Raw genomic sequence first — 14,877 nt, forward strand, 5'->3', positions numbered from 1 at the left:
AATATAGGGGTTTAAAAGTGAAATACTTTCTTTCTAAATAAACAATGCATTATTTTAAGAAGATCCCCTGGGGAGCAAGAGAGGTGCTTACTAGTATTATTTCTTCCAGGTAAAAGATCTGCCCCTAAGACAAGCCTGAGGATGTAATCACACTCAGACCCAAGTAGAACACTGCCCAAAGGCTGGCCTTTGAGCTGGAAGAAAAATTGAAGGAATCCATCTTAAGAAAGGATTATGATCAGCATCATTGACACCTGGAAGGGAAATGCTATCAGGAGACTTCTCTCTCAAATGTGCTGGAGATAGTGCTTTGAAATATACAACAAAACCAACTGTTGGCACTGCATTCATTATCTTTTAAAAGAAGTATATGAACATTGACAGGATGTAAAACCACCATGTTTTATCCTGGACAGTCTGCCTCCATAGGAGTCAGTGATTTTTCAGGTGATAACTCCTATGTAAAGACTGCTATTATTTCTATCTTTTATAGTCATGGCAAGGCAGTGTATTTATTCTGGTACACTATCTTGCAGTATGTCCAACATAGCTAGCTTTCATTCTTCCTCTGTCATTGCTTGACAGTACACGCAAGGGCTCAAATTTAGTCATTCACTAACATATTTGTTACTATATGCCAACTTTCAAGTAGAAGTGATCTTCCTAAGTTCATTTTTCTTAACAGTTTGTGCTTTTGGATATCCAGCTGTTTTTTAACATTCTTCTCCCACAGCTTGATCCAAAACATTCCAGTTCATCTCTCACTGTATTCAGTGTCAACCTTCCATATCCCTCCCCACTGTGCATCATTCCAACCACTGAAATGAGAAGTGCTTAAGTTTAAACACTCCAACATGGGGCACTTCTAAACACATTTGGGTCCCTATTATGGGGCTCATGCCAAAGGACGTTGTATGTTACCTGAGCAATGCAGTATAATTTTCCAATTGCTTCAACCACTAACCAACTACGTGACATCCTGAACGATTACTTCACTAAAACATACAATGAAAAAAATTAATATGAAAATAAAAAAGCAGGAACAAACTCATCTTAATTACATACAGTCAGAGACCAACAAAACAGTATGAGATGTCTGTAGTTTGGGCCAGCTAAGACCTTATTTTTTTTTGTATTATTCTTTGTTTTGCTTAGGATATATGTCCAGGTAATGCTTACGTATTTTGGCCATCTACAGAGCCCTAAGGCCCCTTAATGCAGCTTTCATAATCTTTTCTTGATACATGCGATCAAACTATACTTCCAAACAGAGTTGTCATTAGGAAGAGAGCCCCCAGGCATCACATTACACAGTTGCCTGGTTCATATCAATGTGAACTGGGAAAAATAATCAACCACTTTTAAATATGGCTTTAAAATCATGTAGCTGAACTTGCCTGTCCTATTTACATGGAGTATCCTGTAGTCATTCCATGCAGTAGTAAAATTTACTACAATTTTTCTGTAAGGCAATAACAGCTACAGATACACAATAGCATCAGATCTTTCTCCTTTCAAAGAGGTTTTACAAAGCAGTAAAGCCCTTCTAGCATAAACTGTACTTTAGACCTCTAGAAAGCCTGGAACAGTTTCAGATTTGGTACAAACTATAGATGTATTCTGTTAATCCTCTTGCTTCCTGCTCCCCCCTCATTGGATTCCTGTTATTTTTCTTCAGAAATGCCTTTTTTTTTTTTTCTGTCTTGCAACTAATACTCTTTCTCCATTCCCTCACTCATGAGTTATTTGCTGGCTGCTTTAGAGAAAGACCTACACCAAGACAGACTAGTTGTAGCAGCAGAGGCAAGAAGCCAGCCCTTACTCCTGCATCCCGGTGAACTAATCTCACTGCCAACTGTGTTACGTACCACACTGCATGCAGAGGAAAAAAAAGAGGGGTTCTTCCACACATTCTAGCAAGTATGCCTAGGAGTAAGCATGGACCTGTGGCTTTTACTAACAATATTGTTTCCACCCGAAATAACCTATTCTGCTACTCCTCGCAAGGTGTTTCTGCACATAAAGATTGTCACTGACAGAAACATAGGAGGTGTTTTTCCCTCTTTTATGGAAATCAGATTACCAGACAGGATAAGGAAACTCACCCATCAGCCCTCCAAGCTACTTTGCACTCCATGTTTTGTTTTGTTCTCTCCTGAAACATAATTTATCAGGAAGTGCTGGGGGAAAGACACAGGACTTGATGGTCCAGTTGGTTGATCTGACATGGCAAATACTCTGTTCCTCACATAAACTACCAGTTTCTTCTTCCTCTTCCACCTCTGTCTCATCTATCATTGAGTGTTTGTAGTTCTCAATGAACATCAGACCTTTGACTGTATGATGTGACCTTTGACTGTATAACATGAGGTTTTTTACTATGCCTATTACTTTCAAACCACAAAACACAATTCAGCAGCCACTAGAGTATTTCCTGTTTCAATCATACCCATGTTCACACTCTGAAGAGATGCTGACATAATTTTAAGAGCTTTTCCATTACTAACTTTCACTTAATTCTCAAAGATGCACACTGACAGTCTCAGCTACTCACAAAGTAACCTCAAAAACACGGCAGCAGAGCTATTTTAAATGGCAACATGCAGCTTATAACGAAAAGCATTATGTGTTGATACAGCACCATAGTTCTAACAGATCCTAAAGCATTCAAGTTCACATTTAGATAGCCTCAATCTCACTTGTGACCTTCCTTCACTCTTGTTTAGCCAATGTCCTGCTCAGCTGCTAGACTACACCTGTGGAGATGGCTCCCTCTCTCCACTGAGAAAGCAGGCTGCCTAAAGACAGCGCTGCAGGGGTTTAAAACATCAGTTAAATACAGGTGATTCTGAATGGAAGCTGGTCTTTCAGCAATGCAACAGGATTTTCCGCAGTTTGGCTGAGAAACTCGGCTTGTATGTGATCACCAGAAGTATTACAGTAGCTTTCATTTTTGCACAGAACAGATAAATTCATTGTTTTGAAAAGTCATGACAGTAAATCGCAAGGAATTCAATTTATTTATCTCCTTTGGATGGATGAAGGACTCGGTCAAACACAGAACAGTGGAAACCTCTGGCTCCAAGAAGTCTGTGCTGGTTCAAACCTGCTCTTAGACAGCCAAGCCATTACTTCAGCTATACTTTATTACAGCTTGTGATTCTCAACTGATCTTTTCCTTTAGCTGTGCTATTGCTGCAGGCTGTGTCATACATTAGCATCAAAAGAACAGTCAATACGTGAAGAATTTGTCTTTAACCAGAAAGTTTACCAAATATAAAATTACTTGTGATACAGACAGATATCATCACAGCTGCCTCGCACTCATTTCTTTATGTCTAAAGTGACATACGAAGAAGTACAGGGAGATATATGGGAGAAAACACCATCAGCAAAATACATAAAGACAAATACTGGAAAAGCAAACAAGCACAAGAATTAGTTTTAAAAACAGAAAAGACCATGAAGACAGACAATCAAAAGAATACCCTGAGCCTCACATGTTTTAGCTTCACAGTACACCCAGGAAGGGAGTGACATACCAGTAGCCCACCTGATTTAAGAGGTTCCTTGTGTATAACTGAGAACAACAGGCTAGTGAGCAGATTATTTCTGACTGGATGTATTGCATCATACAGTAACTCTTACCTAAAGCTTTCCGGGTATTCAACAACAGCCATGTTGATAACATCCAGTGCATGCTGATAGTGCTTCTGAGCTGAAAAGAGGAGGGCCAGTAGATGAAGTGAATTCATGTCATCCTTGCACAGTTGCAATGCTTCTTGAAGATGTTCTATAGCATCAGAAATCTAGGAGGAGATGGGGTAGAAATAAAAAGAGAAGACGTTTCTCCGTCAGTCCTATATTATATCCCAAAGGTAAGAACAAATACTGTCATTAGAAATTCTGAAGTGTCCTGGTTTTGACTGGGACAGAGTTAGTTTCTCTTTTTAGCAGCTAGAAGAGCTCTGTGTTTTGGATTTAGTATGGGATTTGTTATGAGAAGAATGTTGATAGAGTACTGATGTTTATAGTTGGTGCTGCGTCATCAAGGACTTTTCAGCTTCTCATGTTTTGCCAGTGTGCAGGAGCACAACAGGCTGGGGGACAGAAGAGCTGGGACAAGGGGCCCACAACTCCCCTTATGATTTGAACTTGAACCCAGGACTGAGGGCCAAATTGGCCAACGGAGTATTCCATATCATGCAACGTCATGCCCAGTATAGAGATGAGGGTGGACCAGGAAGTTTGGAACTCTTCTTCCGAAGGCTCAGAATTCTCTCTCACTCTCCTTTCAGGCATCTCATTTGTCCGGGATTGTGGTGTCAGGACTCCTCTGTTTCAAAATCATTTGTCAGGATGGGACAGGCGTTGGTCACCGGGTGGTAAGCAATTATACTGTGCATCACTTGTTTGTAAATATTATCATTTTTATTTTATATAATTATTCATAAATTACTAATATTTTATCATTATTACTTTTAATTTTGTATTATTGTTATCATTAAATTGCATTTAACCCATGAGTCTCCCTCCCTTTTCCCTTTTAATTCTCTTCCCCATTCCCTGGGGGTGAGCAAGCGGCTGTGTAGCATTTAGTTGCTGGTTGGGCTAAACCACAACATGAAGAAATCCTACTTAGGCACTTATGAGAAAGGTTTCTACTATCTGAACAGTTTGCCAAAATTAACAGACTGCACTGCTTGAAAAAAAAAATCTCACACATTCTGGAGAAAGGAGTCTGCAGCACCACTAAATCCCTGCTTATAAACAGGACCAGCAGACCTGATCCAGTCAACCCCCTCTTACTTTAGCACGGTGCTTCTATGCTGTAAACAGATCCACTACAGAGGCCCAATTCTCAACTTCATTTTCTAGGATAGGTGGCTGGCTCGCTCTTCACCTGGGTCAGAGCTTTACACATTTTTGCTGCATTTTGTCTCTTATCATGGCTGTACAAAGCTTTTCATGATTTGGATCCAGAACATAAAAATTAAAGTTGAATGTTCAAGGGTAAAAGAGTCAAGATGCAAAATGCTGTCAGAAAAAGAAATATCTTTGCAAGCAGCAATGTAAAGAGCTATCCTGACATTCACAGCAGCAGCAAGTCATTAGAATCAAGTCTCACTTGGCAGAGAACTTAACATCTATAATGAATGCAAGTATATCACATGGTCTTTGTGATCCAATACTCTATTTTAGGCTATCTTTTCAGAAGGGAACTTCTAAGAAGATTTTCTTTCCTTTGGCTACCAGGAAGTTTTATGTGGAGGATTTTCTTGAAGATTCTCTAGCATCTGAAATTACTGTTACTTAAATTATTCGAGATCTGTGTGTGGCCCTGGAAGCCTGCAGCAGACAAAACAGAGAAATATATAGATTTATTTTCCTCATATATACCTTCCCTCTCCTTCCCGTAAGGGATGAAGAACATAAGTTTCTTCTTTCCTACTATGAGAACTTCCCACCCAGCAAAGCTCTGCAAATGTTCTCCTGCCTCAGCATACCACCAGTGGTATGCTCAGTCATACCATCATTCGAATTGCCACCACCTCCACAGATCACTCAGGAAAACAGGTAGCATATAACCAAATAAAGCAACTATTACACTGTCTGCAGTTGCAGTAGAGGTTGCTGATTATTAACACCCCAGGTATACTTCTGAGAGCATGGTACATATTCTGTTCATGGGACAACTTCATCCTAATGTCCAAGTGAGATTTCACTCTTACTATGCACAGGCAAGCCAAGGTACTTTATTACTGGTGACTCCATGCAAGTTCAGAGATCAGTGAGACTTCTCCACAAACATAACCCCAAACTGGCATCTGGCCCACAGCTTCAAAACTGCTTAATGTCCTGGCCTAGATTCAGGTTGGGATATATGACTGAGTGCCCAGCTTTAAGGAATTACTGCTTGTCAGTAGAGATACCTTAACTACATGTGTTATTATAGCCTACTGCAAAGGTAAACACATTGGCTTAAATCACCAGGGTTCCCTCCACAGCTTACTAGGACATATTTTCTTACAATGTAAAAACACCAACAATGACAAGACAGCTCAGAACCGGGACAACCAGCATGAGACTGTGGTGGGTCCCTATCTGCCCGTCCATGAAGTTCTTTAGTAGGTGCACCAGAAGTATATAAATTTGACTTGGTAAAACAAAGCTGCTACCAAGATTCTTCTTGCACTCATGACTAAAAACACATCTTATTTTTTCCTATTCCTCTGTCTCAAAGGAATAAAAAGTAGCCATAAGGAAATTCCAAGTTTGGGGAAAAATGAGTTCATTAAAAGAAAAAGAAAATCTGTAAACCAAACAACTGGAGAGGGCTTGAACTTGGTGATCTCCAGCGGTTCCCTCCAAACTCAACTACTCTGTGATTCTATTCGAAGACATGGAAAGGTGATCCTAATTTGCTAGTATGAATCAGACAAAGAATAATACTTGGAACTAGTGTCTTTACTGAGGGACTTCAAGATTCTAAGGACACTTGACCTTACTTGCACATGAGCATGCAAACTAAGTCACTGAGATTTTGCTTTATATGTGTAAATGTCTCATGATCACACAACTGCAAGTTCATAACCCTAAGAGAGGCCAGCTATCAAAGTAGCTCTCTGATTCTGCAACATAAACAAAATAAAGCAGCACAAAAAAAGTCAGTTGTGGTCACTCCTCCAAACCTGTACCTGCTGAACAGACAGTCACATACTGTTGAAATAGATGTAATATAATATAACTTTCCCCTGTTCTATAGCATAGGGCTTGCAATGGTTACATCTCATTTCAGTGCTTCCCTCTAGTACCATCAGTCACAGGCAGTGGACAGAACACAGGTAAGAAAAAATACCCTTTAATAATATGAAGGCACTCTAATTCCTTTATGGGAAGCACTATACAAAACAACCACCTGCAACAGACCAGGTGCAACAAAATACAAATTTTGTCTTTTGTGATGGATGTACAATGTAAGTTTCTAGAACAACAAAACCAAGCTATTAGGCAGCAGTCAACACAAACTTCTTTTGGAAAGCAGAGATCATCAATCTATTGACAGATGCCACAGCTTATTTATTTAAGTAACCATGTAACATGAGAAAGATGGAAGCTGGCAGGCCGGATGGCACCCTGAAACTTTGGGGCTGTATCAGAGGTAGGCTGCCAGTTTAAATTCCCTACAAGTGCTGCGCTTTAAAGTAATCTTATTTCAGCTGGACTGCAAGTCCAAGTAGGGCCTGCAATTAGAAGATGCTACCCTTCTTTGATTCATCTTTCTGTTAATAAATGTACTACACGTGTTCTGCATGGCAGACAGGTATATTCAGATCACCCTGATTAGGAAGTGAAGATATTGCAGTATGCCAGAAATAGCATCTTGCAGCACTACCAAAATAATGCCACAATATGGATTGTTTAGGCTGCCTCTTATATCATAGAATTTATTTCAATAATGCTATATGTTTCCTTAAAAACAATGCTGGGATGTTACAATTGTAGGTATAAAAAGGAAAACAGTATGAGTGGTAAAAATAATCATAGAATCATAGAATCGTTAGGGCTGGAAGGGACCTTCAAAGGTCATCTAGTCCAACCCCCCTGCAAGGAACAGGGATATCTCCAACTAGATCAGGTTGCTCAGGGCCTCATCCAACCGGGCCTTGAACGTCTCCAGGGATGGAGCATCCACCACCTCTCTGGGTAACCTGTTCCAGTGTTCTACAACTCTCATGGTAAAAAATTTTTTCCTAATATCCAACCTGAATCTACCTCCCTCTATTTTAAAACCATTACCCCTTGTCCTATCACAACTGGCCCTCCTGAACAGCCTCTCCCCATCTTTCTTGTAGGCCCCCTTGAGGTACTGGAAGACCGCTATAAGGTCACCCCGGAGCCTCCTCTTCTCCAGGCTGAACAGCCCCAACTCCTTCAGCCTGTCCTCATAGGAAAGGTGCTCCAGCCCTCTTATCATCTTCGTGGCCCTCCTCTGGACCCTCTCCAACTGGTCCATGTCCTTCTTATGTTGGGGGCTCCAGAACTGGACGCAATACTCCAAGTGAGGTCTCACGAGGGCAGAGTAGAGGGGGAGAATCACCTCCCTCGACCTGCTGGCCACGCTCCTCTTGATGCAGCCCAGGATGCGGTTGGCCTTCTGGGCCGCAAGAGCACATTGCCGGCTCATATTGAGCTTCTCGTCCACCAGTACTCCCAAGTCCTTCTCCTCAGGGCTGCTCACGATCCATTCTCCGCCCAGTCTGTATTTGTGCCTGGAATTCCCTACATTAGAAAGCACTTGCATATTTAGAATGGTAAATGAAGACAGGATCTCATAAGAGGAGTTTTCAGGCTTTATAATTTCACATCAGTTGTGAGTTACAGTTAGTTAACCATTAAAACCATCCTCTGCATCTCTTTTTATAGCATGGAGATTATAGAAAAGAGAAGCTTTATTGACTGGCAAGAGCTTCCACTGAAAACAGACTTGCTGCAGTCCACCAGAAGTTCAGGAAAGCAGGTACAGACATAGCTGTGAGTTAAGTTATTACTCAATTCTTAGTACAAGCTGGCTTTGATCACCAGAAAAATCTAGGCCAGGACCTAGACAGAAAAGCAGTATGTTGCTGTTCAGCAGAGGAGGCACTAGCTGGTCTGAGAGAAACACAGGCAAGAACTACCTACATGCAGTAATCACTGAAAGCAGCACCTCTCAATGCCTAATAAAACACAGCTCCCGTCCTGCAGCAAAGACAAGACAGTCTCATCTTCTTGAAACCAGAATAAAAACTACGGAGAAAACAGTTGAAATATTTTCTCTGGTGTCTTAACTGATATTTGTCTTATTTTTACATCCAGACACTCTGGAAGGCAGTAGGTGTTTTTTGGATATTGCCACTTGAAACTTCAGTTCTGTTGGCAGCTCACAGATGAAATTGATAAGTCAGACCTCTAATTCTCAGCTGCTGGCCCCTGGCTCTCTTTCCTTGCCTATTTTCATGCAAAGAAAGGTCAAATCGAATCAAGTATTAAAATGGTATGAAACCCCCATATGTTGTTTTTATGCATCTGATAATGATTTACATGGCATTCAAGGTCAAAAACAACACCATCGCCCAAAACAAGAAGGGAACCAGCACTTAAAATTAACAAGAACGCTGACTCTCTACAGTCATTTCCATAGAAACTGGCCTACTAAAAAACAAGGCAAGGCATTAAAATCAGTGAGCTTTAAAATGTTCATTCTACCTTGTTTTTGCTGATCCAAATGCTGTTACCACAGAAACAGAAGAGGCAGCCGAATCAGCCACTGGGAGTCGGGAGCTACAAGTTTCATTTGTCCATCAGCTCAGCCGGCTGCCAGCCAGGCACTGCAGGTGGAGGTAACTGCCACAGCTAACGCTGACCTTGGCCTTGTGGCACTTCGACTTTGGTGGAAAACCAGACTGAGACCCTTCTTACAGAAGGGAGTATTCTACTCTGTATTTTGCTGAAAAATCCACTGTAAAATGCTGTGGGACTGACCTAGACCCTCCAGGAGCCACGGGAGTCCTCCCAGTGACTCTGGTGGTCTTTAAGACAGAGCCACATACACAAAAACAAGCCCAAAGTACATCATCTTTCATTTTGGTTGCTAGTTTTCAACTGCCAACTCTGAAAATCTTTTATAACCATTCCTCTTCTTGTCCTGTCCTCATTACATGGCAGAGGGAAGCTTAGCTTTTCCATTTCCACTTTCCCTTGGCCAGAGCTGACAGAGACAAGTGCTATTGGAAATATTTTACATAGTCTTCCAAGGAAGATGACTTGCTCGAACTTTGTTTGGCACTTTACCTGTCAGCTGTCTCTCTTGCTTTGTTCCATGAAAATGCTTTTTTATCTATGCAAGTTGATATCTAGATTTTTCAGTGTTGGGTAAGGTTACCTCATTTATTGACCTTGACTATGGAAAAAAAAAAAAAAAAGGGCCTATTTGTTGAGAATAACATTCAGGTATTATATTATAACATACTGTGCAGGAATAGCCTGATTTACTGGTACTGTAGCATCACCTGATGAAAACTCTGTGACATTCAATAGTTAATGTAACCTATCAAAAACAGTATTTATCTTTCAGTTAATCAGAAAGAGAATATATTAGATACTTTAAATAATTAAGGATATTAAAAATGCATTACCAAATGTTTATCATTAAGTAAACTGGCAAAATAAGAGTAGGCTATTTTACAGCAGTCTAAAAATAAAGATGTCTCAGGTATCTCCTCTCTCTCCAAGCATGTGTTAAAGATTTATATCTGACTAGATGGAGAAGAGCAGGAGCAGCATGGCAGGGGTCAGGCTGACGCTACACAACACACTTAGATCACACATCTATGGTAGCAGGGGTGACTGGTAGAACATCAAGGATGAAAATACACAGGTGAGGCAGACAAAAGAGAAAGTGAACATGAGGACAAGAGACTGAATGGAAAGAACAGGAGGGAAGGGAAATGATGAAATGAGACCTATGAAACAGCAGTATAAAGACAAGCTACAATGAGAGAAAAAGAAAGGGCAATGAGTTGAAATGCAGTGGACCAATAACAATGAAAACAACAAAGAACCAATGACCACAAAAATCTTGATTTTATTTTTAAGGATAGTAGCTGAAAAGCTGTAATGCTTTTACCCATGGCAAGAAGCAGAAGAGGCAGCAGATCAGACAACCTCCCTAACAGGCAAAAGCTGTGAGAGAAAGAAGGGTAGCTGGATATTTTTTAATGAAAGACCCTGAGCAAACTGCATCATAAAGCAGCCAGTAGGCAGATGAGAAAGTTAAATAAGCCATTTTAATGATCCTTTCTTATTGCAGGCTTCCTCACAACACACTGCTCTCATTATGAAAGGGTTACAAAAGTGACATTATCAAGAGTGTTCTCTTGGAACAATTAGTTTAACCTAATGAACACACAGCTCCCCTAATTAGCTCAGGAAAGTAAGAAGGATCCAACTGTTTGACTCCGTAGTGTAGACTAAGGAGAGAAAATTGCAGCAAGCAGAAAGCCTGCCAAAGAAGGAAACTATGATGATGAAATTTCAAATCTAGCTAGAGTAGCATTTCAAAAATAAGGGCTGCTCCAATAAAGACTGTCTTTTAAACGGAAAGGACAGAGAAATAAAACACATCCTAATTATAAAAGGAACGGACAGAAAAATAAAGCACAGCCCAAATGTTTTTGCAGTGCAGTGTATTTTCTGATCAGCTTAATTTTTATGAGTTAACACCTGCAGCAGCATTCAAATGCCAACTAATCCCACTCGCTGCAGAGCTCCAACACCCGTCAAAGCCTAACACCGAACGCGCCCAAGTATGGAATAAACCAATCCCCAGCGCAGAGAGCGTGCAATCTGGCGAGATACAGAACTGGGAAGTAATGAGAGCGCCTTTGGAGCGGCCCGCAGCGGGACACAGCATGATACCCAGGGAACAGGAATAAACACACTTCACTTGCCCCACACTGTCATGGTTTGATGTGAAGGGGGAGGTGGTTCTGGTGGCAGGAGAGGGGTTTTGCTCCCTGCGACCTCCCCGATTTTGGAACCGGGTTAGGCTTAGTTCTGAGCCATCCTGCTCGGGGTTGAGCCAATAGGGCGCCTCTGCGAATTGCCCTATTTAAGTCAGGACAAAGGAACCGGAAAAAGTGCTTTGCCCAGGATCGAGGACAGAAGGGAGGAGGGCACTGCCCCCGCTCCCTGGCTCCCGGCCGGGCAGCTGCCTGCGTCGGGCCAGCGCCGCCCACGGAGAATGGCGGCGGCAGAGCCAGCTGGGGAACTCGGGGGCACCCCACTCCCGGGGTGTCCACTGGGCTGAGTTCACCTGGAGAGGACTGAGATCTGAGAGAAACAGCCGCATCGACAGCAGGTCAGTGAGGATGGAGCGGGAGGAGGTGTGCTTGAGCCGAGTTTCCCCTGCGGCTGATGGTGAGATAGCAGGCGGCCCCCCTGCAACCAGGACGGCCTCGGTGGAGCAGAGACCCACTCGCAGCCCGTGGGGAGAAGATGCCTGAGCCCGAGGATGGTCGTGTTGGGGTGCACGACAAGGCAGAGAGGCATCTGGAGTCTGCGTGACGACCCACGCCGGAGCGAGTGGCTACAGCTCCCTAAGTACCCGAGACTGTGGTGAAGCCCACACCGGAGCAATCTGTGGGGAAGGATTGTTTCCAGTGGGCTGGACTCACGCTGGAGAAGTTTGTGGATTTTTCCTCGTGGGTAGGGGATCCATTGGAGCAGGGGAAAAGGGTGTAAGGACTCCTTCTTTAAGAAAGAAGCAGCAGTAACAGCACGGAATGAACTGACCTGCACTCCCCCAGTCCCTGCCCCCTGTGCTGCTGGGGGGAGGAGGTAGAGCCGGGAGGAAAAGGAAAGGGGGGGGCGAAGGTGTCTGTTTTAAGATCTGGTTTTGTTTCTTTCTGTCCTCTCGAGTAATCGGTTTTGTTTCCCTTTGTCCTTCTAAGTAATCATTAATAAACTGTTTTGCTTTGAGAAAGCCCTGTCTGTTTTGCCCAGGACCATGGTTGGTGGGTGCTCCCTCTGTTCTTGTCTCAACCCTCAGTCCCTTTGTTTTTTTTTTCTCTCCTCTCTACTTTACTGGAGAAGGAGAGACTGTGTGAGTTTTAGTTGCTGGATCAGCCTAAAACCACGACACACACGGACAAAGCTGCTCCAAGTGGAAATAGCACAGCTCAGGAGTTGGAGCTGAATGCGTGCCCTAGGGAAGGTTGTTCCATGTGCTACAGAATTACTATCTAAATAATAATAATCATCATCATCTTACATGAACATATTCTGATTGCTTGTTATCAATTACAATACAGGAAGGAAGGGACCCAGTTGAGCAAGTCTGGGTCTTGTTCAATTGGACTGTTCTTCTCCCACCCTCTCATGACTCAGTGGTTGCCAATTATTGCACATACCTGTCTGACAAGAGCCAGCTGCAGTGATAGGTAGAGGATGATTTGGTGATCTTCCCGGGCCAAGTCATATGCTCTTTAAGGACGATGACACAATACAAAAAGAAAAGCAACTGTTAGATTGTACTTCGCAGAACTCCTTCACCATGAGTCACACAAGCAGAGAACAAGACACAGTCCTCTCCTACACAAAACTAGTCCAGTAAGGGGGAAGCATGCTGAAACTAGATAAAAAGCAGATCAATGCTGGCCTGGCTAAGCCAGGCTCACAGGAGCAAGTATGAGAAACGTAACTGTCAGGATGTTATACAACTTTTATGCTCCTTCATTAAATCCCACCTCGTGTTTTGGAACTTGGATAACTGATATGAAGAAAGTAGCTCTTAATTCAAACGCACTAAAGCATTGTTTTAAGTAATTCAGGTGAGAGAGACAGTCATCCAACTTGTTCCTATATTGCTACTTTTCAAACAATAGCAGAAGGTTAGGTTAGCACTGAAAAAAAGTAATCATTGTTTCTGTTATTATTTTGACTATGAGCACACAGAGGACTAAAGATCAGGAGCCCATGACATGAGCGAGTGCTCAAACACACAAAACATCCTCCACCCTGCAGCTTTTAGCCTAATCATTGACAGGAGACTCCTAATTTGGAAAGGGAAGACACTGAGGGAGGAATGAGGATTTGATGGCAGGAGCTGAGCCTGGACTAAAACCAAGGCCCTTACTTCCCAAGCTTGGACCTCTCAGATACTGCAGTCTGGTCCACAGCAGGCAAGAGCGTGCACTGCAGCGATCCCTCGGCTAGTGAAGTCTGCAGTGTCTCCAGAACCACGCGTGGAGGCCCTTCACACATCCCAGGGAACAGGGATGGACAGTCAGGGCAGAACTGTCACCCTCAGACTCTGGTATGCATGAAACTGCAGTTTGAGCTTGCTAGCCTGTAAAGAAGCTATTATCCAAGGCAACGTGAAGATAGTGTTTTGGGGAGCTAACCTAGGAGCAAAGTGGGGCACTGGCTCATGTCACACTGCCAGCCCAGCCCAGAGACCAGTGGATTAAGCCCTCACTGACCCACAGAGCTCACTCCTCACTCTGCAGCACAGGGAAGTCACTCTACATGGGAGAGATGGGGACAAGGAAGGTCCCTCATAACCAACAGACATTCCTGACCTCTTCCTGGGCTGCGCTCTAGGACACCAGGGAAGCCAGCACCTGCATCGCCCTGCCCAAAGCGATTAATGTCCTTATGAGGGAGAAAGGACAGGCTGACAAGGCTGGTGGTTAAAAACCCTGCTGAAACTATTCATTTGCTAATAACGAACGAACAAATAAACAAAAAAAAAAATCAAATAATTACTTCAGGAAACAAACCACGCACCATTTTAATGGCAGCCACCTCTCAAATGCCATTTTGGCCTGTGAGCAAGAAGCTGTTGGAGTTGACTTTTATAACTAATGGATCTAGAACTAATTTAATATGGACCGATCATGTCCTGTACCTCTGCAAGTCAAGCTAGCACTCAAGGATTCTGAAGCACTGCCAAAGGCATTACGGTGCAATTAGTACAGGCAAGTCGCTAATTTCTCCCCTCACTTAAAAAAAAAACCCAAAACCACAAAAAACACCACAACAAAAAAAACCCCACAAACCAACAACAATAAACAACCCCAAAACTTAACACCACCACCACCACAACTCCACAATATACAACCCAGCCTTGCCCTAAGCTGTTGGAACAGGGTGAGCTGCCCCTTTAGCAAGCAGCTCCTGTGAAACCTTCAGTGGCCTCTCTAACAATAAATAACGGGAAAGTTCACATGGGTGTACAGGAGGAGAGATTAATGGTGCTTTTGGAAAGAAGCAAAGGGTTTTTACTTTACTGTTCGGTTTCCTCAAAAGGTATTAGAAAAATATTTGATCCAA

The 14,877-nt window shown here is 42.7% G+C and overlaps 1 protein-coding gene across 1 annotated transcript in view; it reads right to left on the reverse strand.

The window, feature by feature from the left end:
- TTC7A (tetratricopeptide repeat domain 7A) overlaps positions 1 to 14,877 on the reverse strand; it is a 176,920-nt gene that overhangs the window by 86,074 nt on the left and 75,969 nt on the right. Inside the window, exons 14-15 of the mRNA XM_086628675.1 lie at positions 12,954 to 13,026; positions 3,649 to 3,809 (exon numbers count right to left, since the gene is read on the reverse strand). Coding sequence (XP_086484801.1) covers positions 3,649 to 3,809; positions 12,954 to 13,026 — 234 coding nt within the window. The remainder of the gene's footprint in view (positions 1 to 3,648; positions 3,810 to 12,953; positions 13,027 to 14,877) is intronic.

Source organism: Tauraco erythrolophus, chromosome 2 (genome assembly GCF_009769465.1).
Source record: "Tauraco erythrolophus isolate bTauEry1 chromosome 2, bTauEry1.pri, whole genome shotgun sequence".
In the NCBI taxonomy this organism is placed as follows: domain Eukaryota; kingdom Metazoa; phylum Chordata; class Aves; order Musophagiformes; family Musophagidae; genus Tauraco; species Tauraco erythrolophus.